At 50.5% G+C, this 27,385-nt stretch overlaps 10 protein-coding genes across 10 annotated transcripts; 5 read left to right on the top strand and 5 right to left on the bottom strand.

Annotated features, from left to right (window-relative positions):
* Positions 1 to 317: 317 nt before the first annotated feature.
* Positions 318 to 1,910, bottom strand: QC764_608020 (uncharacterized protein; the record flags this gene model as incomplete). Its single annotated transcript, XM_062949296.1, has 1 exon — positions 318 to 1,910. The coding sequence occupies one exon, from the start codon at positions 1,908 to 1,910 to the stop codon at positions 318 to 320; it is 1,593 nt and encodes a 530-aa protein (XP_062797984.1).
* A 1,779-nt stretch (positions 1,911 to 3,689) lies between these two features.
* QC764_0097790 (uncharacterized protein) lies at positions 3,690 to 4,346 on the bottom strand (the record flags this gene model as incomplete). Its single annotated transcript, XM_062941027.1, has 1 exon — positions 3,690 to 4,346. One exon carries the CDS (start codon positions 4,344 to 4,346, stop codon positions 3,690 to 3,692), a length of 657 nt encoding a protein of 218 aa, XP_062797983.1.
* Positions 4,347 to 4,633: 287 nt separating this feature from the next.
* Positions 4,634 to 5,671, bottom strand: QC764_608010 (uncharacterized protein; the record flags this gene model as incomplete). The annotated part of the gene is made up of 1 exon (XM_062949295.1): positions 4,634 to 5,671. The coding sequence occupies one exon, from the start codon at positions 5,669 to 5,671 to the stop codon at positions 4,634 to 4,636; it is 1,038 nt and encodes a 345-aa protein (XP_062797982.1).
* A 534-nt stretch (positions 5,672 to 6,205) lies between these two features.
* On the top strand, positions 6,206 to 7,983 carry QC764_608005 (uncharacterized protein; the record flags this gene model as incomplete). The annotated part of the gene is made up of 4 exons (XM_062949294.1): positions 6,206 to 6,823; positions 6,875 to 7,376; positions 7,444 to 7,660; positions 7,780 to 7,983. 4 exons carry the CDS (start codon positions 6,206 to 6,208, stop codon positions 7,796 to 7,798), a joined length of 1,356 nt encoding a protein of 451 aa, XP_062797981.1. The 3' UTR covers positions 7,799 to 7,983.
* Positions 7,984 to 10,345: 2,362 nt separating this feature from the next.
* On the top strand, positions 10,346 to 13,162 carry QC764_608003 (uncharacterized protein). The gene is made up of 4 exons (XM_062949293.1): positions 10,346 to 10,875; positions 10,971 to 11,517; positions 11,568 to 11,771; positions 11,830 to 13,162. Exons 1-4 carry the CDS (start codon positions 10,813 to 10,815, stop codon positions 12,174 to 12,176), a joined length of 1,161 nt encoding a protein of 386 aa, XP_062797980.1. The 5' UTR covers positions 10,346 to 10,812; the 3' UTR covers positions 12,177 to 13,162.
* A 413-nt stretch (positions 13,163 to 13,575) lies between these two features.
* On the bottom strand, positions 13,576 to 14,277 carry QC764_0097750 (uncharacterized protein; the record flags this gene model as incomplete). The annotated part of the gene is made up of 1 exon (XM_062941026.1): positions 13,576 to 14,277. The coding sequence occupies one exon, from the start codon at positions 14,275 to 14,277 to the stop codon at positions 13,576 to 13,578; it is 702 nt and encodes a 233-aa protein (XP_062797979.1).
* Positions 14,278 to 14,797: 520 nt separating this feature from the next.
* Positions 14,798 to 15,584, bottom strand: QC764_608000 (uncharacterized protein; the record flags this gene model as incomplete). The annotated part of the gene is made up of 2 exons (XM_062949292.1): positions 14,798 to 14,869; positions 15,030 to 15,584. 2 exons carry the CDS (start codon positions 15,582 to 15,584, stop codon positions 14,798 to 14,800), a joined length of 627 nt encoding a protein of 208 aa, XP_062797978.1.
* A 4,510-nt stretch (positions 15,585 to 20,094) lies between these two features.
* Positions 20,095 to 20,478, top strand: QC764_607970 (uncharacterized protein; the record flags this gene model as incomplete). The annotated part of the gene is made up of 1 exon (XM_062949291.1): positions 20,095 to 20,478. The coding sequence occupies one exon, from the start codon at positions 20,095 to 20,097 to the stop codon at positions 20,476 to 20,478; it is 384 nt and encodes a 127-aa protein (XP_062797977.1).
* A 296-nt stretch (positions 20,479 to 20,774) lies between these two features.
* Positions 20,775 to 21,845, top strand: QC764_607967 (uncharacterized protein). Its single transcript, XM_062949290.1, has 2 exons — positions 20,775 to 21,015; positions 21,088 to 21,845. The coding sequence occupies exons 1-2, from the start codon at positions 20,922 to 20,924 to the stop codon at positions 21,702 to 21,704; spliced, it is 711 nt and encodes a 236-aa protein (XP_062797976.1). The 5' UTR covers positions 20,775 to 20,921; the 3' UTR covers positions 21,705 to 21,845.
* A 292-nt stretch (positions 21,846 to 22,137) lies between these two features.
* Positions 22,138 to 22,760, top strand: QC764_607965 (uncharacterized protein; the record flags this gene model as incomplete). Its single annotated transcript, XM_062949289.1, has 3 exons — positions 22,138 to 22,220; positions 22,318 to 22,483; positions 22,542 to 22,760. 3 exons carry the CDS (start codon positions 22,138 to 22,140, stop codon positions 22,758 to 22,760), a joined length of 468 nt encoding a protein of 155 aa, XP_062797975.1.
* Positions 22,761 to 27,385: the final 4,625 nt, after the last annotated feature.

The following is a 27,385-nucleotide window of genomic DNA, read 5'->3' as shown; positions in this document are numbered from 1 at the left end:
GGTGCTTTTATCGGCTTATCGCGTTGTCTTTTGGGTGATTGATCGGGAGATGTCAGTGCTGCATCCGAGCTGAGGTGTGCCAAGCAAAGAGCTTTAACTATTTGCTTGTTTGCTTCGTCAACGACGGCGCGGATGGGCGGGCGTGTTTGTCTGTCGAATCAATGTGCGCCTCTCTCTCGACATCTCGATCTCGATTCTTCGAATATGGGCCTGGTCAGGCTGAAATAGGGCACATCACTCGAGTGATCGGCTTTTTGGAGCATCATATCTGTGCCTTTCGAATTTCCCGGCGCGTTTTAGCTCGAAATCTCGACTTATCACCTCGAATCATGATGCCCACTCCCGGGGCCCTCCCCGTCGCGCCGCTCAAGAATGTCTGGCGGCGTATTCGACAGTGACGTTTCATTGCTGAGACCAGACTTGATTGGTGGTGGTCGGGGTATTTGCTGGCTCAATCTGGTACTTGTTGGAGTCCTGGGGCTCCTTGGGCTTCGCGGTATCCGCCAGAAGCTCCCTGATCGGGGACTGGCTGATGTGGGCGATGACCTGGACATTGTCGACCTTGCAGCTGATGGTATTCTCAGCCGTCCCAGCGCTGTTGCCGGGTCGTTGACCTTTTCGCCGAACGATTCTCTCACCGTCCGCCGCGCCGACCTCGAAGAACGGAAAGACCGTGGAGATTGGAGAGGGTGATAGACAGAGGGGCTTCTTAGCCATGATCTTTGGTGGACAACCCATGATTTTGCTGGTGTTTCTATGGTGTCTCCCTCGAGCTCAGCGGGATTTGGTGCGCTCCCAAGAGCTGGTGAGCTGGTATCGAGCTCGGAGTATCCGCGTCGTGGAGTCGGTTTTGGCCTTTGTTGTGGGTCAATCCTCAGGGCTGGTTGGGGCAAGTGCTTCTTCATGGCAATTGGAGGGTCAGATGGCAGTACTTTTTGGGCATCCATCTGCATTCTCTCACGAGGGTCTAGTCTCGGTCCGCTTCTTCTCGACGTTCCCGGAGCATATGCCCGATGATGTTGCCGTCCAACTTCCTGATGCGTGGCGTTGTTGGAATGCTGCATCTCCTTCTCCAGTCCCTTTTTCCGCTTATATCGTCTAATCAAGCACCAAGCTATCGTCGAGAGGATGAGTGCTCCGATGAGTGAGACCACCACCATCACCACGATGCTTGATCCCTGGTTCAAGTTTCCAATCACAAAGCCGCTTGTATTACCCCCGTTTGATGCCGCGGTGTCTGGTTCCCTGGTGTCTGGCGCTGCCCCCCCGGTTTCGATACTAGGCCCTCGACCCCCATCGTGGTTTGGTGTGGTGTCGATAATGAGGCTCGTCGAGTCGGCATCGTCAATCGATATGACGGTGGTGAAAGACCGGGCAACAGCTGTGGCAACACCCATTTCGCTCTTGGCGAGTGTCAAGCCCGGCGTGAGGGGATGTGTCTCGAACAAGGTTAAGTCGGCTTCCACCCAGCGGATCTGGATTGCTGGCCCAACTGTTACTCTAGCACCCCAGGCTGTTCCATCACGAGTATAGCCCCATACGCCGCCGCGGTAGTCGGTGATATCTGTGGTGCAAGTAAGGCCCTTTGGTACGCAGTATGCAACAGTCTCTCCCTTTTCGACTGCAGGAAAACCCTCGGCTGTTCTTGTCCTGGTTAAACCGCAACTGGGACCAACATGGAACCCTTCGGGGCAGACAGCGGGAGAGTAATAGTGAAAACCTCCGCCAGCGATGTTGGACTGCCAGGAGGGCGGGTCACAGGATGCTGGGCCGGCCGTTGGGAAGGGCGGATACTGTGAAAGCAGCCTGGTGGTCGTCAGGAGCCAGGTGGTGGAGCACGGGGGCGTAAATATGGAAGTTAATGAAGCCAATGGTGCCGTGCCACCATGGGCTGCACTGGGAGCTGACATCCCGGCCAGCGTGGCGATTGCGAAGCCCTGCAGCCAGCGGGACCCGAACGGACATGAGATGCGGAAGATTTACGGATAGATGATCTCCAGAGCGGATGCCACAGTCGTGGGGGATGTGGCTCACGATCTGCTTAAGATCTCGCCAGAGGCTCTGCCGGCCCCGATGCTGCGTATCCTTCATTTATTTTGCAACCGCCCAAGCCATCCTTTCACGACGAATAAAGCTGTCTCGCTTCAAGCGCGACCCCGGGTTCTTGGAACAAGGCAGATCTAGCGAGAGGCACTGGTTTCCGCGGTTCAATCAGATCGCCAGCTCGACCTCTACCGAGCACCTCGCCCCAGGGATGTTGGTGGGTTGCTGAGCCGGAGAGAGGAAGCAGTTGCGGCACAGTGTGTCACAACCACCAACCATGCCAAAAACAGCCCTCATTTTTCCGTCCCAAATCTCAAACCCCTTACGCACTCGACCCCACGGCCGGATGAAAGGGCCCAAAAACGCTTGCGCAGTCAACGCACAATCATCGGACCGGCGAAGCATACCATACAACAGGAATCACCAACAGATCATCTGATACTGTGATACACCAGCATCGCGGCCATGTCGAGGAGCTTCTCTACGCGGCATGATCACCTCGATCAGACCTAACCGGTCGTGCTTTACAACTAAATATCTGTCCCTGCGTATTCTTCTCTTTGGAGCAATGGTTCTACAGCGCTGCCATGTAGGAACCCGCATGCCCTTGCCGCCACCATACTGATGGATTTCGCCATTCTGAGAAGAGCTCATGAAAGTCCCCATCTCTATTTTGGACTGTTGAATGCTCAGGCACGGGTTTGGAGATGCTCAGCTTCCCCGCTCCCATCACATGAAGTTAGATTTTTCCCCTCCATCAGAAGATGATTCAGCAGTGGTGTTTTTCCGGGTCCGGGAAGTAAGGCGGCCAATCAGGGGTGCTTGTTCCATGGGAGGAGGGTGTGTGAGAGCTGATCTTGTCAGCACCTTGTGTCTTTTTTTCGAACTTCCGGGTGGGGCTCAATGCGAGGAGTCCGCGTGCGGGAGGCTGAGTTGGGGGGTGAGCTGGGCGGGTGAGCTGGGCGGGTGAGCTTGGCGGGTGCCTGGGTTGCATTGGGGAGCCGTTTGCGAAGGGGTCTCACGGCACTCCTTTCTTGGGCGTGCCTACAGACGTCTTGACGTGCAGCGAGGATGGACAAAGTAATGCTGCATGTGATGTTATCATCTCAATGCGGTCCGTCTTGCCCTTTTGAACATAAGCCGTCCCAAAGGACTGTTTGCATTGACGTTTCCCGGTGGTTGAGGTATACTTTCGCAAATGTTTTGATTCCAGTATCAAGCTCAACACTCCTCGTCTTCGATAGGCCATCTGCCAGCATTCATGTAAATCGATGGCTCTAGACCGCCGGACCCGTGCCCTCTTCAGCAGTTTGTCTATACTTCGACTGGACAGCACTCCACATACTAAAACCCAAGGTCACAACTCCTATGGAAAGAGAAACTGCTTGATCAAGGCCGGTGATCGCCGCTGGACTTCTGGGGCCGTAGAACGACACTCCCTGGGCCAGAAACGGAGCGCTTTGTGCGTATAGTCCTGGTACAATGAAGCTCGCCACATGCGACGTAAGAAGGATAGGGCCACGAAGCCAGCCTGAACACCACAGTTCTGAAAACTCTTGGAGAATGTCTTGATCGCGTTTGACATCACGAAACCTCCACACCGGCAGGACAACATCCTTAACCCGAGTCAAGAATTTACTGAAAGGTCAAATCAGGAAACCGCCGATCTTGCCAGCGTCTAAAAGTCGAGACATATCCAGTCGATGCGCTGGGATGATGCGACTTGACGAACCATCCCCTCTCATTCCCCATGCAAACTTGTTGACGATATGCAGCCAAAGTGACGAGCATGCAAACGCTGTTGACATCAGAACGTAGTAGAAAAATAGCCGAACACCCCCCTTCAGCAACATGACCGACTCCGTCCACATGGTCAGCAGCCATACGCAAAAGATCCAAGACGCGCTCCAAGGCCGACGTGCCCCAGCAGCTGCAAACCAGAGAATGATTCCCAGTTGAACAAACTGGTTACACACAGCCGGGGGTGCTTCTACCGCCCGGTGGTACTGGTTGATGCTCGCGGTGTCAAAGTCGTGGGGACACGCAAGCCACATGCGAAATTGAAGTGACTCGTCAGAGCAGCCGTATTGTTCCCATCGGTAGGGTGGTTGGGAGAGGATGAGGTGCAACACGTGGCCTGATGCCACGGCTGGAAGGCAAGGGCTGCGATTAGATCGTTGGTTAAGGTGTCTTTGCCGCGTTGGTTGTGGTTGAAGAGCCAGGTGATGGTAACGGAGGCTAGGAGGCAGTACCAGGATCCGATGTTGCCTGGGCGTAGAGGGATGAGATGTCGGAGAACTCATCAGTGTTTGGCAGGGAAGACATCGTATGGCGAGTTTAGACTTAGAAAGGGTACGGTGACAAGATGGGCAAAAGCAGGTACCATGCGGCGGCGGTCATCGCACTCTGTGATAGGACAACCACTGTTCAGGCTTTCCAGGAGGCAGAAGGCACCTATGTTGGGCATATTGGGGCGGGCGAGATGTCTCATTTTTATATCATGTTTCTTTCTAAAAACTGTCTTCCTGCCGTGCTACTCATGAGTGTGCTCCTGACAGTCAGTCCTTGACCACTCGCTAGATCCTCACGATTAACCCCCGTTCTCTATGTCAGCTTGCCATTGCACCCTCAGTGCATCCCAAAGGCTGAAGCAAAGCGTCAAGATACCTATAGCCAAGGAAACCGCCTGGTCCAACTCGGTAATAGTGGCCATGCTTCTTGGTATGAAGAATAACAACTTCGTTTTTCCATGCTCATCAGCGATGTATGTTGTCTCCTCAAGCCATCCGGTGGCTGATAGTATTGCGACCATCAAGCTACTCGGCGCAAACACTGCTGAAGGAATAATCGCAAGCCACATCGTGAGCCTCTCTACTCGTTGTGCGTTTGCTATCTTCAGGCTCAATGTCTGTTCCATTTCTGTACGGGTTGCGTCGCTAATAGCAACAAGTCTCCGGAGTCTAAAGTCGACAGCCATCATACCGATTATCAGCAGCACCACGAGGAAGAAGGTCAACATGACAATGATTACAACCATTGTCACAAGAGAGTTGAACAAGAATGGGCGGCCAAGATTCGACGTAGCTGCTTCGATGCCAGCAGTCTGAATGAAGAGACTGATCTCGGTAGAAAATGCCAATAGGCCGGCAACCACCACAGCGAAAGCTCTGCGACGTCCCCCGTTCCATGCCGCTGTTACAAACATCGTAAGAGCCACACTGGAGAAGGTTTCACACACATTGAGCGGCGCTTCTACTGCGGCAGCATACCGGATGGCTGTTTGTGACGAGCTTGTAAATAAATTGGCCCCGTCGATAAATGGTGCTTCCTCGCCTAGCTCATCCTGGCTTTGACGGGAGAAAACAAGGTAGAACAAATGCCCGGCTGCGATTGATGGAATCGCGAGGGCGGCCATGAAGTCCAGGGTGATAGTGTCCTGTTGGCGGGATCTCGGGTTGAGCGTCCATGTCACGAGCACGGCAGCGATGGTGAGTAGCCAGCAGCTGATGTTTCCAGGGCCGTAGAATGATGACACTAAGGACAGCGTGTCGTTTATATCATCGGGTGACGACATGGTGGCGGTCAAGTTGGGATGGGTCTGTCTATCGAATGAGGAGGTCAAGGCCATGGACGTCCCACGGAGAAACTATGTGCGGGGTTATATGCGATAGGCCGCAATGATAATCGCGGTCTGGGACTACCATTTCCTGGGGAGCAAAAGATTGTGGCGGTGCTTGACAACGCTGATAGGCAGTTGCCGGTCAGGCTTTCGAGCAGGCGGAACAACCTAAATCCGTGTACATTCCAGATAATAACGGGAAGGGACAGTCCGGCATCATATGGGCCTCACTCCGACGCCGTAAGTCTTGCAGTTCTAGCTAGACTGAAATCAGATACATGGATAACTCCTGCTCTCTGGATAGATAAGGATGCTGTCTTGCATGTGCAAACTTGCACAACATGGAGGCTTCGATCATAATTGGCTCGAGTGTCTGGGAGAGTGTCAACTACAGCCTCATCGTCGGGTACTAATGCTTGAGCCCGAACTGGAGCAATTGCTGCCGTGTTCCAGGCTTGCCCTCTCGTTTTGTGTATAGGAGAATCGAACTCACCCTTTGACTTTTGCCGACCTTCATCCTTCGTTTCACCCAAATTCGCGACAATGAGCAGCATTCGAAGAATAGTGACATTGATGTCCGACTCGGACTCGGACTCCGAACCTGGATCAGGCCCCTCAGTCGAAGAGTCTCTGCCATTACATTCAACGACCAACATTTCAGACAGAGTGCAAGCCGCCGTGCAACAATCGGACTCTGAACCCATATCGGAACCCCAATCAATCCCCTCACTTCAGAAGCGTCTTCCATTTTATCCACCACGCGCTCCAATCCCAAACGACCATCTGCAATACTTCCGGAGCAACGACATTCCCCGATATCTCTTCCGTGTATACACACCAAAGTCATGCGGTGAGACCACTACCTCGCACGTTCGCCCACTGTCTACAACGGCCCCAGGGCACCCGGAACCCCAGTGTCTAGATATCTTCGCTTCATTCCATCCTGACATTGCACATCGCTATCCTGACCGGATTACCCATCCGTCACTTACTGCTCAGCTTCTGAGAAGACATTTCAACTTCGCCTGTTGGCCAAACGCTAGCTCAGATTGCCCATTTGTCAGTTGGAGCAGCTCGCTGCTTTTTGCCCTGCATTATGCGCTTTGCAGAAGCGCATATTTCGACCATCGTCGCGACTACAACGGCAAAGTAGCTCCTGGAGTTAGGACCAATTGAAAAGATGTAAAAGTCCTCTTGCTCGACACCACCAAGTTGCCTCGACGCACGTTCATTTCCGAAGTAGAACTTCTGAAGTTCTTTGCTTCTTACGGACCCGACAAACGCCAGTCGGAAGAAGAACCGTGGACCTTGAAGGAGTTTCTCAACCTACGGCTTGATTGCCACAAGAAAGGATTTTATTACGGGGAGTACCTCTCGCAAGGTGACCTGAATATAGCAGGTGCCTGCGTGCAGACGGATCTTGAGTCACTAAAAGACCGTGGCTTATTCCGCTTGGTCCCAGTGCTCGGTGAGCAATGGCGATGGGGGAAGAATCTCGTCCGCGGTGGAGGTATAATTTCACTTCGCAGTGAGCTTCACAGCTCGGATAACCCTGCTTCAACGGAAGAAGTTCTCCAGGCCATCCACCTTGGCGAACTGTTTCACTCTCGTCACTTGGACCTCACAGTACCTGCGGCTGCTATGTTTCTTGCCCTCAAAAAAAGAATTCGGCAAGACCCCGTCATTCTCGGGGTCTTCAAGGAAAAGTTTCGAGGTGAGTATATTCTCTTCGGAGCGGATTGTGATGACTCAAAAAAGAGAACAACTTCCACTTCCTACAGCTGATATCACCGATGTCTACCAGCTAGTAGATACCAGAGTTCCCACCGAGCTGACGCTCCCGGAGGTAACGCAGTTCAGGATTCTCATCCAAGACATCCAAGAACATTTTGACTATTTGGAATATGTGGATGGAATGTTTTCTGATGATGACACGGAGCACGACGAGCCCACCGATCTAGTCGTGGACGCAATGGCGCATTTGGACTTGCCCTCGGAGTAAGCAAGCACTGTCCTTTGCCACTGCCCTATGTGCACTCTCATGTGCCCTTCGCCAGATTGAAGGGCCATTGGGATGCCAGCACGGACTGAACATGAACTGACCGAAGGCATACCAGCACCGATAGCTCTTCCTAAGTTTGTGCCGGGTTGAAGGCGAGATTTTGATAATCTTCCAGATTAACTGCAATGGGTCAAGTTGGACTTTGAAAGACTGAATTGAAGGCATGGATTGGGTCATTAAGCACATCATTTTGTTTTGTTTGGAGAGAGCCTTTACGAAGCCCTCTGTTTACCGTATCTAACCAACGCCCCCCATCCATATTGAATTTGATTATGTTTCAAAGGATCATTATTTAGCGTTAAGGGATATCTAATAGGTCTTCAAGAATAGTTGAAAGACTTGGAAATACAGTTAAGAATGCTTAAAGGGTAATTTAAAGCTTCAAAAGATAGTTAAAAGGGCGTTAAAGGATAGTTGAAAGGCCCTAAAAGATAGTTTATAGCGATTTAGTGGATTGTTGACATGGACTGGAAGCGCGATACCGACCAATGCTTTTTTCTTTTGCTACAGCAACCAGTCTAAGCCCAACCAAGTGCGCAGGTATTAGTATTCGTGACGCAACTCTCTATTGGACCGAGTGTGTGGCCTGCTGCCAGATACGTGCCGTTCAGGCACCTAGCCGACGACACACCATTTGCGTTTGCTGCTTTGTTTATCTTTTCCACTCCCTTCCACACATATCAAGCCAAAGGCTCTTCCATTAAGTTCTTCCATTGACCTGAATGCAATCTGGCTTACCCCAGCCTCACCTCTTTTTCTTCTCCATTCATTCAGCACCTAGGAAGAATCACCGCAGCCCTTCGCACAAGTCGGGCACCTTAGACAAGGTCACCATGGAGACGGCCCACAACAAACTGATACCATGCTACAAGATCCAATTCCTTTCGACCCTCTTCCACCAAGAACACACGACTTCTTCCGAAATTTCTGAAGCGAGCATATTCCACGATATCTATTTCGCGTGTTTACACCCAAATCCCACGGAGAAACAACTGACGGCTACGTCCGCCCGCGCTGCACAACCTAGTCTTCACGGGAGTCCCAACAGCTGGATATCTTCGCCTTGTTCTACCCTCATACTAGAAAGCGATTCCAACACAAGCTCACCGACCCTCGACATACCGCCGAACTTCTGAGGAGCCATTTGACCTTCCAGTGTGGATCAAGCTGCAACTTTATAAGCTAGAGCAGCTCGCTTCTCTTTGCGCTGCAGTATGCGCTGTACAGAATGGAACACCTCGATCACTTGCGGGATTTTCGAGACCAAGTCAAACTTCTGATTCTCGATACCACAAAGCTACCCTCGACGACCTTCATTTCCGAGCTGGAACTACTCAACTACTTCCAGCAGTAAGAGACCTACGAAGGAGATAAATCCCTCAGGTGGCTGCATGATATTCGATACAGCAGGGGTGGTGAGAGTGGGAATTACTTTGGGGCATATCGCTCACAAGGTGACCTGAAAATCTCAGGTACCTGTGTGCAGACAGATCTCGGTGCACTCATTGACTAGGTCTTGTTTTATTTGCTTCCGGAACTCGGTGAAGAGTGGCGCTGGAAGTCTCTGGTTGAAGATGGGGGCATCCTGTCGCTGCGGCAGGCGCTGACACTCAATCATATGCATCGCAATGTTCACGGCTTATACATATTGGTGAAAAGGGAAGAAGCCTTTCTCGCCATCAGGCTGGGCAAACTATTCACTTCGGGTAAGTTCGACTTTACCGTTCCCACGACTGCCATTTTACTCGCCCTTAGAAAAAGAGACAATAAAGATCCCATGATTATGAATGTCTTCAGAGAATCATTCTCCGGTAGGTATCTCTATATTCATTACGGGAAAAATTAACTGTCTAGACTTCAAGCAGATGAAATCCAAAGTCTTCACCTGGCTCATATGAAGGCTCCAATGGCGTTATGGCTTTCCGAAGTCTGGCAGTTCAAAAGGATAATCGACGATCTGCATTGGCATTTTAAGTCGAAGGAGGAGTAACCTCTCTGATGGAATATGCCATAAAAGTTGTACTGGCATGTGTCAAAAATGTGCAGCTCCATCGAAAATACTCTGATCAGGCCGTATGTTATACAAGAGGTATCCGACGGGCACATGGCGGGGACTTGAGGAAGTTTCTTTGGGGTTGGCAGAGTTTCGCTTTAGGCACCGGACGTATCGCTTGCGTTGGGTGTTTTTGTGGCTTGTTTTGAGCAAGGGGTTTGGAAGTTGTCCCGGTGAGAGATGCTTTTCAGTGTCGAGTCAACCAACAGGCATGATGTAGGTGGTATGTTGGTTGTTTGCAGTGGCAAGCATACAAGACTCGGGAACCCAGGGGCCATGTCCACGCAATCAGCGAATATACCGCCCAACATATGGGAAACCTTCTTGTTTTTTATTCGAGAGTTGATGAATTTGCAAGGCTTGCCCCATTTTCTTGCTCGAGAGACCAGCACCGAGCTTTGTGTGGCTTTCTATCTCACCAACAACCGGCAACAACCGGTTTTATCTTGCAACCCAGTCCGGACAACCCAACTGCATGGTGTAGTGCTTACGGGCTGGGGAAACATGAAGCACTGTTCTTGAACGGGCGCTTCCTCCATGCTCCATGAGGCCCGGGGCATTGGTTGTTGGAACTATGCAGGTGCTGTGCCACCATTCTCGCCAGACTGTGCCGCCAACATCACCTTTTTTTAGCCCCCATCACAACACTTGCACATTTCAATCTCGGCCGAATGCCACGATATCAGCAATGCACCGATCTGGGGGGGGAAGCATAGTTCCCCAACGGGGCATTCTTTGGTGGACGAGACTTTGGACGTTCCACCTCCTTGCCGCAGCCATCTGTGTAGGTCGGGTGCTGGAAGCGACCACGAGATTGCTCTTCCCTGCAGATCGTTGCTAGTTCCTTGCCTGCGCCGTTCAGCTCGATCCATTGCTCGCAATATCTTGCCTTGGTCCGCGCGTTCCCGAGCTCCGAGCTCTGCCTTCTTTTCTCATTCTGCCGCAGCGAGCAGTGGATCAACATCTCATTCTTGTGACGATCATTCTTCCTGGAGAGTTTGGATTCCTACACAAGCTTCGAGGACAGCAGAAATCATGGAACTCTCAGCGAGCCAGAAGCTCAACTCACCAGCTGCCGTCCCTGTGACGAATTTCATGGTAAGCAAGCAGCCCACGTTGCACGGCCGCTCGGTTATGCTCGCTTCCATACCCAAATCCTGTCCACAATAGCTGACGCCTCTTTGTGCATACAGGCAGGTTCCTGGACGGCCGCCTCGATAGCTGCTATCTTTCTCAGTGTTCGCCTCTATACCCGCCTAAGAGCCACACGTCGACTGTTCTGGGATGACACCGTCCTCATATTCGGCACCGTTTTCGTTATCGCAGCATCAGCACTGTGGCAATGGGCAGCACCGAAGTTCTGGTTTATATTAGCTGTAGGATCGGGAACGGCCTTTCCAACAGACCTGCAACAGTTCATGAAGGATGTCGAAATCACCATGCGGGTCTTTTTTGTCGAACAGATCTTCTTTTACAGCACATTGGCTTGCGTGAAGCTCTCGCTTCTCCTTTTCTTCAGGAGGATTGGTTGGCACATGACAAAGATCAGAGTTGCTTGGTGGTCGGTCCTGGGATTTGTGGTGGCAACATGGCTTACCTCCATCGGCGATTCTCAGTGGGGATGCTTGGTTGCGAAGGGCTTTGATATCATGGCTCAGTGTACTGAGCCTCCGGCTATCCGGTATGCCAACCTAACGCTCAGGATTAATTGTGCCTTGGATGTGTTGTCTGATGCTGCCGGTAAGTTTTCATCTCAAGCTTGTCTGGCTTGCGGGTGCTAACAATGACAGTTTTGTCCATCCCTGTCATCTTGATCTGGGACTCCAAACTTCGGATGGCCAAAAAGCTGGCCGTCATTGGACTATTTTCCCTCACACTTCTCACAATGTTGGTTGCCATTCTGAGGGTAGTTGGCATCAGCTCGGCGACCTGGGCAAATGGTCAGGTTGATCCGAGCTATGTGTGGCTGTGGAGTTATATCGAAACTTGCATTGGTAGGCTGATCTATACTCTTTTCGAGAACCAAACACTCAATGCTAACCAGACCACCAGCAATTATCGTCGCATGTCTCACAGCCTTTCCCCAGCTCTTCGTCTCCAACAAAAAGCCCGCCCCATACAAACAGTCCGGACCATCAAGCGGATCAGCCCCGCCCTCGGGATACAAGGGACAGGAAGACTCTGTCCGCATGGTGCAGTCATATGGTGACGCTCTTGACACGCGTGTTGATGAGGAGAGCTACGGCTGCTCCCCCATGGCGTTTGAAAGCCACAGCACCACCAACCTGAAGCCAGCCGGCATGAGCCAGCCTTATCCTGAGGTCGTGGAGTGGCATCACGTTTCGCCGATTGCCAGCCCATACCAACAAAATGGGGGATACCAACAAAGATATGACTAATCATCAGTATTCTGTACAAACTTCCTTTTATACTCAGACTCAGAAATACAGCAGCGTTCAAGTTCAGCAGTGGCTTCTAATGCTGATATTTGCCCAATCAGGCATGGCGCCAGGCCATGACCTGGTCCGTCAGCAGCGGCACTTGTGCTCACATTGGCGCTTTGCTCTTTCCCTTTATCACTCTCCATTTTGGAATACATCGGCTTCATATTCCCCAAGTTTACCACCAGCTTTTCAACAAAACCTCTCCCAGCAGAATTGGCCAGGACACCATGACCCCCACCCAAACCCCCCCTCTCGCCCTCCCCAAAATCCCCTTCCTCCTCTGGGGCATCATCGAGCTCCTCTGCTTCCTCAGGGGCCTCTTCTCCTCTGTCCCCAACCTCCAACCAATCCACGTCAAGCGCCTGACCCTCCTCCACCCCCGCTCCCGCGACGTCACACTACTAAAGCGCTACCTCTGGGTGATGCTCCTCGTCAACGACCTCCCCTGGGTCGTCCACCTCTATCACGAAAGCTACTACCTCAACGACTGGGAGCATTTCGCCGACAACATTCATGTTGTCTCTCCGCTCATGACGTCTGATAAACCGACGGGAAGCGTACTAAAAGACGATGGGACGCCAATGACGGACAAAGAAAAATTTCTTCAAGAAAGAGCTACTGCGTTTGTGGTGGGGTTGGTTTGGTGTGCTTTTTGGTTTCTGCTTAGGTTCGCGACGATGATGGGGTGGTTTGGAAAGATTGATGGCAGGGTGGTGGATGAGGCGAAGGTGGGGGGGGGATAAGTCGACGGCTGGGACGGTGTTTTCGAGGAATGGAACTGCGGAGGACGAGGAGGTGTACACGCTTTCGTTGGATAAAGATAAGGTGATGAAGGGAGTGACGGTTTAGATTGAGGCTATCTAGATTCGTATAGAGAACAGGGCGGTGGAGGTAAACACTAATGTCCGGTCGCGTGAGCAACACAGCATCAAATTTCCAACGCAAGTTCTTCCCCATATCGCAGCATAACCACGATCGTGATGAAAAAATTGAGAGCCTCTCTTTGAGTAGCGTGTCATCCTTGGTCCAAGTGCCATGCTAATTTTCTCTGTATTGTTTCAAATTGACCGAATGCCCCGAAGGGCGAGGGAAGAAAAAAAATAAGAAAACTTTCAAAAGTTGGGAGGGTTTGGATGGATTAATAGATGGAAGATATTGGTCTATGCAGGCGTGCAAAATCCAGAAGTGTGTGCGCTGCGGCTGGTTACCTGACTTTTGAGTTTAACACCACCAAGCCCAGGTGCGTAGATATCTAGTACCCCAACCCTCATCCTAGTACACTAACCCTCAGCTCCCAACTCCAGTGTGAACAAATCCCCGAACACCGCCAACCCCAAACATCTCTCTTCAAGACTTAAGATCGAGAAGTGGCTCCAATAGCAGCCACACAATGCCTACAACCAGGCTTGACATTCGGGTTGGCATGCCCACAAGGCGGCAAGTAAGTGTTGCCATTCGTAGTAATCGGATAGACACTCCCACCCATGTTCTGCGCCTGTGTTCCCCTGTGGTCATATGCATAGTTGCTAAACACCGCCGGCTCGGCACACTTCTTTTTCTTGTCATGGTTTGCCGGAACAGCACCGTTCAACGTAGGCGCCACGCGTGCGTGATTGTTCCGTGTCGGTCCTGGGGGGTTGCCCTTCAGCGAGGTAGAAGCATACATGACATTTCCACGTCTCGGGTCAGAGTTCCCAGGCCCGCCGTAGACTGTTCCGGGGGCGACGTAGGTGGCTGCTGCACCGGGCATTTGGATGTTGGAGGGGATGTTTTGGTATTGTTCACGTTCGGCGGATGAGCCTGGACGGCCGTTGTGGGTACGGGCGTAGTTGACTTGGGTGCGGGCGCTGTCTGCAAAGTGGGAGGTCAAGGCGGCCTGGGAGGCATGAGGGATGGGCTGGGCGTAGGCAACGCCATTACCATAGCCGCTGAAGCTTTGCGTTCCTGGGTTAGCTTGGGCGTGTCTTCCGGTATTGTAGGAGGCTACGTGACCGCCAGTGGTGCCGAAATTGCTGTAAGGGATGGGCTGATGTTGCTGCTGCTGGTAAGGGTTCATTTTGAGTTGAATAGATTATTGACGCCGTTAACAAAAAGATCGAAGTAAAGAGAGGAAGCCGAATGCCAGATTCAGCGTTGGTTATTGTCGATGATAACCTGAAAGAGAATGAATGGATGGAATGTGATGATCAAAAGTTCATATTTTCTGGCTTTGTAGGCAGCTTCATGGACATTTTGAAGCTTTTGACGTTGTATGGCTTCTCCGTCAGTCCAATATTGTCAGCCACCTACATCTTGAAACCGGCCATACATTGGGCGTGCGACGCCAGTGCTGACTCATCGGTGTTTGACAGTCAGATCGCAACTGGGACTCCATCCAAGACTTCAACACGGCTTAGGCAAGACTTCCCAATCTGACCGCCAAGGATCAGCTACGGGGGGTTTAGACTTCAGCCTCAGAGCGGCCCGTGATGGCACGGCTGCGGCGGCAGAGCGGCCATGCCTCAAGCCAAGAAGCCACTTTCGACAATTATAGAGACTCAAATCCAAGACAGTCGTGTAGCACCACATTCCGCCTCTTAAACCAAACTCTTCTCAACAACTTTCCACCTCCTTCCACCCACACCCATAACCTCATCCCCAACCTCCATCTGCCCCCAACCTCAGTAACAAACTCAACCGGAATCACCCCCCCCCCCCCAACCCCCCCACTCCCAATCCTAACCCTCTTCTCCCACTTTCCTCTTTCCCCTCCCAAACCCACCTCTCAACCCTCACATCCTCCCCATCCCTCAAAAACCCTTTACATACCCCCCAACCGAACCACCATCCCCCTCCCCACCCTTTCGACCTCCCCTTGGTTCCCCCCTCCCCTCGAGCCCACCCCTCCTCCCCCTTCAAATCAGCATCATACTCCAAAACAACACACCCCACTCCCTCCACCGCCCTCACTTCCCCAGCCACCCACATCTCCTCGTACCCCTCCACCCTCCCACTAGCGGGGTTCACCATCCTCCCCCTTTCCAGCGTCAACTCGGGGTGTCCCTCCACAGGGTAATTATCTCCCTCGTCAGCCCCAGCATCCCTGTTATTGACCCGTGAATCAATCCAGTGACTCCAAACACAATGCGAATACTCCACTTCTTTCGTCTTGGGGTTCAAAACCGGGGAAGAAGTCGACGTGCCTGCGATAGCCCACTCTAGTTGCTCTAGTGGCAATTCCGAGTCTGGAGGGGTAGGAAGCGGGAGGATGACTCTGATATCGACAAAACGACGTTGGGGGGAGGTGAGCACGATGACGGACGTTGGTGGTGTGGGGGAGTGAGGCTCCCAGCGGATCCATTTGCGGATGGAGATGTCCGCCATTTTTTTTCTGGACTATTGGGTGGATTAGAAAGGCCTTGTGGCTACTGAGACAAGAGGTCTTCAATAATGGGGTTTTTTGATGGCTTCAGTTGGGAGTGTTGCGGCTTTGATGGCCTCCTAAGCGTGAATGCGGGGTTGCAAATGTCTAACGACTGACTGGAGCCCAGACGAGATGACCTGACAACCCTAACCCCTAGCATGCACAACAATCACCCCTACAAGCAATATGTTTTTAATAAAGGTCGGCAGACAACATGGTTTTCTTCTACAAATTACAGCTATCTTTCAGAGCTTTGTTCCATCTACCATACCCACCTCAGGTCCACAATACACATACAAATCTCAAACATGCCATACATCATCCAACCATGCCTTCTCACCGACACGCCTTCTTGTGATCCTTTCAGTCAATCTTCTGACACTTCTGACTGCAATATCTCGCCTTCTTGCACTTTGCGCACTTCATCAGCTCCTCTCCATCATCTGTCTGCGCACTGCTCCTTTCCCCTTCCCTGCACAGGAATACTCGGTATCGTCTGCCTCGCGGTACTGGCGGGAGCCACCACCAGCGTCGGTGACGGAGTGGGCAGCGAACTCAACACAGGCGGCAAAGGTAGCTCATTCACCAACGAGCTGGCAAACACCGGTAATATTGCCGCCCGCACACAAGACTTCCTGGCATGCTTCCACGTGTTCCCCATATAGTCCAAATGATAGCCTTCTGGAAAAACGCCCAACCCACAGTCACAAATAATTTCCCCCCCTGTCCCAATACCAATGGGACGGGCCATTGCCTTACCACCCGTAAAGTACTCGCACTCCTCCTTGTGCTCCCACTCCCTACATCTCTCAACCATCGAACCCAAAACCTCCTCCAACAACCTCAGCTCATCCAGCGTCACATTCATCCCAACCAGCTTGTTCGTCTTCATCGTGTCCCGAATAACCCTCGCATGCTGCTGTGCAAGGTTATTCCTAGCCGGTATAGTAGCCGCATCAAGAACTATCGTCCGATTAGACAGATCAAGCCGCATGGCCGGCACGAAAATAGCTATGTTAACCTCCTCCGCCCCCTTGCAATTCAACGCTGAACCCTCGAATCCTCCGGGAGCCCCACTTCCTCCCTGATACCCTCAGGCCTGTGGCCGCACCCCAAAACAGTATATAATATAAATTATAATCGTTAGTATTTTAGCTATTATGATTAAGAGGAGCCGTTTATTATATACTACTTAGCTATACCGAATTAGCATTGTTTAGAAGTGCCTTTGACTAGTATCGTTTTCAGAGGTTCTGGATAGGGGTTTGTCACAGGGAGATATTATATTATAGATTAATTAAGTAGTAAGACCGAGAAAGAATTATAGTAAACTATAGTAGTTAATTAAACAAATATAACGGTAGGGTTATAAAGTAATGAACCGGATTACCTTTTAATAAAGGTAAACCGAATTACTAGGCTTACTTAATAAGCGTAATAAGCTAGGGTAGATTACTATCGCTTATTAGTAAACCATAGTAAGTAAGGTACAGAGGTACTGAAAGGATAGAGGTTTATATATACGGAGGAACTGGCTAGTATAGATAGACAGTTCTGTAGTATGCAATTCAAGTCACAGTTGGGTTCTCGACCAACCCGAGTTTAAGAAATGGATGTATGGAAGATCCAACAGGGGGGAGATTCTTTACCTCAGTGGAATGCCAGGTTCCGGTAAGCACATATCTTCCTTTTCCTCTAAAGAATACTACGGCAAAGTGCTTGTATAGCTTCTCTATGAACTTTTCTTTGTTCATTAACTTACTGACACTACCCCCTTGTGTTCCCTGTATTAGGCAAGACCACTCTGGTATCGCGAGTCATTGAACGCGTTAGGTCCGAAGAGGATATTCTTGGAGGTAGTCTTGCCTATTTCTACTTCAAACACAGCAGGGCCGGCGTTGTCAATAAATCAGCAATGGAACACATGCTTTGTGCCTTCCTCGACCAACTTCTCGAACAAGATGATGGGCTTCTAGGGCAAATGAGATCACTGAGAAGGTCACCTTAACTGCAAATGGTACTTTTGAAATCCTCATTAAATAACAGAACCACAAGCAACCTGGAACAAGCAAGTTGACGGCCGCTCGCAGGAATGTTTTTTTACGCGAAAGTGGTACTGGACAATCTTTATGACCAGGCATCGGTGGCCGATCTCAATGATGAGCTGTCCAAAGACAACTTTCCGAGGCAAATGAATGCGGCATATGATCGGGTTGCAGCTCGAGTACTTGACCGATCTGGCCCGAAAAGTAAGACAGCTCGAGCCATACTGGAGTGGTTTGGTGTGCTCCCCCAGGCCCTTGCGGTGGCGCGAGATTCAGTCAAGCTTTTGCATCAACCTCGAAAAACAAAACTGCGATATTGATCGTCGTCGGGTAGATAGCTGCAAGGAGTTGTGCAGATCACTGGTTGAACTCAACCGCTGCGAGTATCTCAAACAGGCCGCATCGGAACACGAGGCCATAGTCGGTCTGGTACACAACACTGCCCGCAGGTAAGATTACATTTTTCTTCCTGTGTTTCAGCAGTCAATTCCTGTGAGTCTTGACATGAAGCAGCTATCTGATACAATCTGGGAGGGTATCTTTGTCAATGGCTCATGTAAAGATGGCCCTGTTTTGTACCTAATATTCTGTCCTCGCCGGCTTTCAACACCCGCGTTTACTCAACTGAAGAGATCGCGGCTTCAACGATAACAGGCTACTACGGGCTTTTTGATTACGCGCAATCCTATTGGAAAGAGCATCTACAACAGATGAAAGTGTCCAAAGATGAAGTCGATGCCAATATCAAGAAAAGAGTGCTTGATTCTGCACAACACCTTTTCACACAGGGGCAGGATAGCTCTCCAAACCCAGAACAGCTTCATGATAACGATAACGCAAGACCAACACCTGTCACAAGTCAGAACGGCGACTCCGGTACAGCCAACACCAGCCCGTCGGACGACATGACTCTACACAATGCTGTCACCACCATCAGACACACAATAGAAAACATTGACCAGACGATCCTCACCGATCGCGAGCGCAAAGTACTCTTGGAGCTCAACGGCTCTGGAAGATTCAAATGCAACAGATTGCAATGCTCCAAGTTTTCTGAGGGGTTTCCCGAGCGAGATGAGCGAGAGCGCCACATCTCGAACCATGAAAGGTCATATAGGTACTCTGTACAAGATTGCTTTGCCTCACGAGTTGGGTATACCTCACAAAGGGATCTTGACAATCATTATAAGCGATTTCATTCGGCCGTCTCGGATGATGAATCGTTATTTCCATCATCTCGATCCGCCAAGGACACCACTATATGGACTGCTGCTGCTGAAGGTAATCTTAAGCAAGTCAACTTCTTTGTGGAAGCTGGGCATCCCGTTGATGAGCCAGACATAACAGGCGGAGCCATAACTGCGCTAGTGATTGCGGCGCGAGGTCGACACGCAAGTGTCTGTCAATATTTGTTACGATGGGGCGCGAATGCATACAAGACACATATCGCCATATCAGCCCTCGAGAAGGCGATCAGGAAAGAAGACCTTGAGATAGTCCGACCCTTTCTTGATTGGCACGCCGAGTTGGCAGCTAACATTAGCCCTCTCGCAAACCGACGCTCGGCATTGCGTATTGCCATCATGATTGGGAATCTCGAACTGTTTGAAACGCTGCTGGGGTGCTTTAGGCAAAACCTCAACTTAACTGACATAACCAGTGTGATAAACATTTTAAGACTCAGGACTACCGCCAGGGATGAAGCCTTGTTGCGGAATACACTCTGCCGCATCACCACCCAGGTATCCTGTCTATATAGGATTGTCAAAGAATTATTTCCGCAGTTATACGACCCGGCACATCAATCACCCCAACTCTTACCCCTCCACATTCTGGAATGATCACATTTCCACGTCCTCGAGAGCCTGCGAAGCGCGGTGGTGTTGAGCTACGGATCCCGCGGATCTCGGCCCAATATTCATGAAAGTTGCCACAAGAAGCGATACTTCGTGGCTGAATTCCTTCCCGACCTCCTCCACTCCCAACGTTTGCTGGAGCGTGATTCCTTCGGCCTTACCCCTTTGGAGACTTTAGCTTTCGAATTAGAACCCATTGACGAGGCTTTGCCCGGCCGCATCGTTAGCCTCTCTCTCGCATCTTAAATATAACGAATGGGGCTGCTGCAAATGTCCTGGATGACAACGGAAATTTTCCACTCCACAATGTCACTATCAAGTCGTCAAACCCCGACCGCAGCGCCTTGAAAGTCTTGATGGATCACACACTCAGATTGGACGAGAGAAATAACGATGACAAGACGCCTCTGGAAGTGGCGAAAGAGATGAGCAACCTCACCGCGGTTTCACTTCTGGTTGAATCTGGTCGCGCTGATATCGGTAATATGACGATAGATGATGAGCCAGATGATGAGCCAGATGAAGGCAAACTAAAGTACTGCACGTGTAACAGTATTAGCTACGGGACAATGGTGGCCTGTGATGGGGCAGAGTGTCCAAGGGAGTGGTTTCACCTGGAATGCGTGGGTTTAAAACACGAGCCTAAGGGATCCGGTAAGTTGATTTCTAGTTTTAATCTCCATGCTGACTATCTGGGTAAGAGAAGGGCTAGCCATAACAAACAGCGAAATGGTAGTGTGGTGAATGCAAGGAGAGGATGGCGGATATGTAGACTTTTATACCGTCGAATATACCTAGTTGGCTCTACATTCGAAACCATCATATATATCACAACAGGTCTGAAAGAAAAGCGCCCGAAGCAGTGGAAGCTGCCTCCCATAATGTACTCTGCTTATCAATTGTCAGACGTTGATACATCGATTCTCATCTCGGAGTCAGGTCGATACCGATAGGCAAGGTACCTATCTGATGAAGAAATGAGGTGGTCAATTCGCCGATTGAAGGCGGGCCTGTCGGAGGAACGGGACTTCTGGATTCAATGCATGACCACCTCGGTGAATGGTGCTTGGAAGTTCCGGTACGAACCTGCCGTCTAAAACAGGTCCCGCGTTTTTACGCCCGTGGAAGACCGCCAAATGCTTATTTCAGGAGAGGCAGGCGCGAAATCTTGAACACGGCCGAAATGCCAGAGTGATGATGTAAAGTAGTGACAGCCGTGATCACAGGTGACAGACAGCCCGGCAGCTCCTCAGTTCTCTGGGTACAAATTTTGCCCCGATTGCCCATCTGCCAGCTCGTTCATGTTCTGCCATCCAATCTCTTCCATCCGTCAATCAAGCTCCTCAATCAACCCAACTTCAACCATTGCTTTCAACCATTGTCTTCAACCATTGCGATGTTCAAGCTTTTGCTCCTCCTGATCGGCGCCACTGCCGCCGTTGGTTTCCCAGATGCGGGGAGACTGAAGGCAGTCGACATCACCTCTACTGGTAAGAGATCCAAATTTGCTTGAACTTGCATTTGTACTTTGTTTCGTTTGACTGATATTGTGCGGTTCATAGCTGTCTCATTCACTTGGGAGTCCTCTACCATCTCCCAGTCAACTTCGACCGACTTGACTTCCTCTTCCATTTCCCAGTCAAACTCGACCGTCTTGACTTCCTCTCAAGCCGTTCCCACCGGCACAACTGTCCGTCTCTCTGCTTCCGCCAATCCGACTGCCAGTCAGTACGTCCCCACCCATCCGACCTCCACCCAGACCACTCCGGGGGAGGTTGATCCCGGCAGACTTTGGGTTTTGTACCGCAGAACCTTCATGTCGGGAGATCCCGGCTGGACATACCTGTGCTACTACGACATCTTCGAGTCCCATGTGAGCGTGAAGTATTTCAACCCTTGCCATCCGTACAACGCAACATTGCATCTTGGTACCGGCTCGGAATGCGACCCTGGATACCAGATGCCTATCCCGCAATTTGACATCGGATTCAACCCTTTCGGCGTGAATACAAATTGTTCCTACCATCCAGACGTCAACCAGGTTGTTTGTGATCAGGGCCATTACCCCTGCGCCGTCTTCAGCCACGACAACTGGGTACACTGCATAGAGGACACCGACAGTCCAAATTATAACGCCTATTTCAGGATCCAGTGTGATTACTTCCCGGTCATGACGTAGTGATTGCGGACGGATGGCTATGGATGGTAGAAGGAGGTCTTGTTTGAAACTGCAAGTTTATGTATGATATAAGGCCACAAGGTGAATTTTGGAGCAAAACTCGACATCTGAGCTCATGAAATGAAATGAAATTTGCCTTACAGACATTTGTCAAATGTGATGGCTACAATGTGTGGAAGAATGTGCGGTTCCACCCCACTCAGCCTTCCGTCCTCTGCCTGGTGAGAGTGGCGAAGGCCCAAAACGGCCTACGGCCTTACCTTGATTCGATTTACGCGTGATGATGGCTTCAGTGGTGGGAACTGGGTGTCTGAGCTCGTGACTTGGCCGACCAAGAGCGATGATGGTATGCACATGTGGGCGAATTAGCCCGAGCACTCCAGGTAACCGCGTAGATTTTCCCTCGTTAACTACACCTATACCAAGAGAATATATGGTAACGTTGGATTTGCCCCATAAAACAACAGGCCAATATGTCAGCGATCAGCAGCCACATACGCAATATCGAAATCCATCGTATCCGAAGTCACTTTGCTACTAATTTCCATGGCAAGGGTACCTGTCAATTCTTAAGGCAATGCGAACCCTCTCGCGCAACACCACGGCCATCGACCACACCCACCACCACCACGATGGAAATCAACGCTCTTATCAACCACAACGATATTGACACGCCACCCACAGCCGAGCGCTTCTACCGGCTCCAATTGGCAAGGCAACAACGGCCACACTGGCACCTGAAGGCTCACAGGGCTCCAGAGCTCCCGCGTGAGCAAAAGGTAGCCATATATATTCCTAACCCTCTTCAATTCTTACTGGCTAATTAGTTCGCCACAGATTCAGATACGTGCCTTGCGCGGAGACGCCTATATGTCCTACGCGGCTATGCGCGGGGCCACTGGCGCGTCGGATAAACAGATTCAATATGCCCTCACTACACCGTTGACCCCGCGAACTAACCGTCGTAGCCGGAAGCCCTCGCGGTTTGCCGACGAAGAGAAGGACCGTATTACTCGCTCTCTCAATGACGACCCTATCGCTCGCAAGCTCAGTTAGCTAGATTTAAAGCTGTATTTGGAAGGATTTAACCACTGGAAGGATACGGCCTTCACCATAGCTATAAGAATAGCCGGCTCCAGTCGTTAGGTCCTACCGCGGAGGATCAAGCTTACCGCCTAACACCGAGCCGAACGACTGGCCTTTGCCCGTGAGCAATTAGGACTTCAGCTTCGCCCGGAAGACTGGGAATAGGTGGCCTTCAGTGACGAGACCTGCGCTACTAACAACCCGACATGGAAAAGGTAGCTTACTTTACACAAATTAAAGATATCGAGGCCTGGGCTACGATACGGCAAAAGTCTCACGGTTGGATGTTTTGGGGTATAATATATGGGTGTGAAAAGGCTGGCTCTTTTGTGTGGGAAAAAGAATATAGTAGGATTAATAGCGAGAAGTGTTAGAGCTATATTATCCCTATTATCTGGGGTTTATTATAGAGAAGAGAGTATGGAGTACTTCTGTGGTTTTTTAACAGGATAATGCCTCTCCTTGCTCTTTTATGGCAACCAGTGCCTACATTGGAAGGCTAGGTATGAAACTGTTGACCTGCTTGGCGAAGGTGAGCCATGAGGAATCACCACCGATCACCAGTGAGCCGGAGTGAGCCAGTACGGAGGTACTTGGGAACTTAAGGTCTATATATACCGAGGAACTGGCTGGTGTAGATAGACAGTTCTGCAGTATGCAATTCAAGTCACAGTTATTGGTATCAAGACTTTTTTGATTAAAACAATCCAACTGTTGTAAACTGTTTAGCTGTACCGAACCAGGATTTTTCAGAAGTGCCTTCAACCAGTATCCCTTTCAGCGTTTTCGGATAGGGGTTCGTTATATATAGCTATTCGGAAACTCCCTAGTAAAGATACAATAATTACTTTTACCGACTCGACTACTATGGACTAATATTCTTTAAATAATAACTAAATCCAATAAAATTTCGGTAACTAAGCGAAGGAAGCTTAAAAAACTTTTATAGTATTAGTAAAAGGGGTCTATAAATCCGATATGTAGGGAATCCCGGACATAGAATTCGGTAAAGCATTAGGTTTAAAATTACTTAAGAAAGTCAAATTCCAGTACCTAAAACACCAGAACCTCAAATAGGTATCTATCTTAATCACTCTCAAAAATCAAGTAGAAACTAAAACGATTTACAATACAGGTGTGGTTTTCAAGGCCCAGATACTTAACTGCGAGCCATACTGGGCACCATTACGACCTACCCAGTGCTACAAATGCTGGAAATGGGGCCACACCAGTCGCTACTGCAAGAAGGACTCCCTATATCCCAGGTGCGGCACGGGGGCTCACGGTACAGGTGGAAAGGAAGGAGAGGCACAGTGCCACACCCTCACCCGCCACCTGCCTTGCAAGTGCCCAACCTGCAGAGGGAGACATCCAGCCTGGGACAAGGAATGCCCGGAACGCAAGAAGGCACGGCTAGAGAAGCATATCAGCACCGGCCCCGTACCTTCGAAGCGGCTACACCTACACCCACAACGCCAGCCTCATCCCTTACCTTCACCAACAGCCAGGACGACAGCCACTACTAGGCTGAAGAACAGGTCAGGAAGAGAGGAAGGCCCACGTATATACAACAAGCCTCATGTCACGGGCAGGGCAGGTTGACAGATTAGTGACAATGATATCCAGCTAAGCTACAGTCTGGGCTCTATTCCGTCGGGTACGGGCAGGCTCTATTGTCAAGACGTAGCTTAAAGAGCTACAAACAGGTCTCGCGGCAGCGAGATGCGAAGTCATTCAAATCGCATGGGCCCATGCTCTGCACGTGAAGCTCCATCACTAGATCAACGACGGTCACGGTGCAACCGCCGTGACACCTCACAGGATCCGAGGCAGAGTCGGCTCACAACTCTCCCAAATCCCTTCTCTCAGCTCAGTCCCCAGATCCGCTTCCCATCCACATCTCAACCCAGCTCTCAGCCTAGCTCTCAGCCTAGCTCCCAGCCTGATCCACAACCTAACCTACTACCTAGCTCGCAGCCCACTCCCACATTATAATGGGAATCACAATACCACAATGGAATACCCAATGCAATAAACAAGCCTTAGAATTACTACTGGAGGAAGCAAAATTCGACCTCCTGGCTATCCAAGAGCCGTGGATTAATCCACACACCAAATCAACCTACTGCCCGAGGAGCAGTCGATAGGTTGGATGACCAGGAAATGGACCACATGTGGATCTGGTCCACCACCACCACACCAGCCACACAACCTTGTTGAGATTACCCCTGAATGCTCACACTGGCCACAACAAGACTAATATTGGGTCAATTACTATGGGAGTTATACCAAAATGTAGCTCAATCACTGTCAGAGTCATACATTGCATCTGCTTCTCGCTTGCGCCTGGTTTGAACCCGATGACGTGCAAGGTTCCTTGGTAGGGTACCATCAAAGGGTGGAACGTGGAATCCCGTGCTTTTTGGACGCTTGTCGCTGGCTTATACCAGCGGCAATGTCTTTCTGGGCATTTTTAACATCCTCCTCGGTATATTTGGTCATTAGTGGGTACCTGGAGCAAAAACAAGTAAAAGAAAAGCTTCATTTTGGTCTCTCTGGGTGGAATATAAAGTGTGTGTTGATATCGGGGGGCCCAGGGTTGTTGAGGGTTTAATGTGGGTAGATGGCTTGGGTAATTCAAACCTACCTGGGCCACATCCATATGTGGTCCACTTCCTTGTCCATACAACCTACCACCTAGTCAACCAACCAGAGGGCAGGGCAGCTATCTTCGTCAAGAAAACACTAGACATCAGCCAATAGAACTATGAGGCTACGCGGGACTGGTGTAAGGGATGGATCCCAGGTACTGGTGCAGAGAGCCTGGAGGTCTGGTCGATATACAACTCCCCCACCGACAAAACTCTACCGAAGAGTCTATTGGACCATCCCAGGCCATCTAGCCCGGTGGTCCTCCCAGGAGACTTCACTCTACACCACCCACTATGGGACCAGTTTGATATACGAGCCGGATTCTGAAGCTCTGCTTCAACTGGCTATCCACTGGGAGTTCGATCTAGTCACCCCTCGAGGCACGATAACTAGAGAACCACAGGGAGCTCAGAGAGGCAGACCGCCCACACTAGACCTAATATGAACTCAGGAGACATTCAATACACCTACTACGGCATAGAAGAGAGGGCAAGATCTGATCACTACCCCCAAGTCATCGAGACTTACCTCACCCGACCACAGCCACCGCCACGGCTAACAGGGTAGGATTGGAAAAAGATGGACGAGGGGAGAGTAAAAGCTGAAGCTAAGCTCCTACCTATTGCTATTGGCCTTGATAAAACCAGCTGCTCACACCTGCACAATAATATTCAAACCACCCAAGGCTAGAACAGGGCTTTCAACTGGCTAATAGCCGAGCTCACAAGAATAGCAGATATCAGCACACCTAGAAAGAAGACCAGCAACGGATTTCAAGCACCATGGTGGAACTCTGGGATCCAAAAGAGAACTGCAGAGGCGAGGCAGGCTGAGAGGACCCTAAAGAATACACCCACGGAGTATAACTAAGCCTAAATTAAGCGCAAATACAAGAGTCTATCTAAAGTAGTCAAAGAAACGAAGACTAAGACTTGGAGAACTGCACTACAAAAAGCCACACGTGATACCACACTGCTGTGGAAGCTGGAACGGTGGGCTCGCTGCAAAAGCTTCAAACCAACCGGCCCTCCCCGGCTACTTACCTTTAAAGACTAAGCCAGTACACTATTAACTACCCACAACCCTCGCCAATCGATTCTTCCCAGGTCCACCAGCTAACTCGTCAAATGTCCAAGACCCTACTCTGTCCACGCCTTGGCAGTCACTTTTCCAGATACACAAGAGGGTATGGCCTGACGATATTAAACTAGCCTTATCTTGAGCCTCGTCATAGAAAGCACCCGGAAACGACCACCTACCTATCGGCTTCTTAAAGACCTGTGGCAACCCACTGTACAAGATCCTGGCAGTACTTGTAATGGGCTGAGCCCTGACATGGACCTCGGCAACCCTCGGCCCTAATAAAGCTATTCCCAGAACGCACACCACCACTCCAGGACCTTCTTATCTCCGCGCACTGGCTAACACGCCCAGCCACATTAGAAGCTTATGTTATCAAACTTTCTCTTTCTCTTTTCCTTTCTTCTTCAAGTTCAGTGTACTCGTAGAGTGGCCTGGCTAGTTGCAATATACTACTTCGAGACCGTTAGTATTAGTGCAGAGATGTTTCGAACTAGAGTGGTAACCTAAGAGGTTAAAGGAGGCTATAACCATAGCCACCCAAACCTAGGAACAAGCTAGCAGACTACCAGACCCCGGGAGGATACAGGCCAATATCGCTACTACCTACCATTAGGAAGATCATCGAGGCAGTAATTACAAAACGGATAACGGAAACAGCCGAGTCACACGGACTACTTCCAAAGGAGCAAATAGCTAACAGGAGCATAGGTCCATAGAACTGGCAATAAGACTAGTAACAGCTTAAGTGAGAAGGGCCTGGAAACAGCGAGCCACGGCCACACTACCACACTCGATCTCATAGGTGCTTTCGACAGAGTTAACTACACCTGATTACTCGCAACTCTCCGAGACCAGGGTTT

This window comes from Podospora pseudoanserina, chromosome 6 (genome assembly GCF_035222485.1).
Source record: "Podospora pseudoanserina strain CBS 124.78 chromosome 6, whole genome shotgun sequence".
Lineage (NCBI taxonomy): Eukaryota > Fungi > Ascomycota > Sordariomycetes > Sordariales > Podosporaceae > Podospora > Podospora pseudoanserina.
Note: the sequence above shows the minus strand (reverse complement) of the source record. Positions and strands in the feature narration are given on the sequence as shown.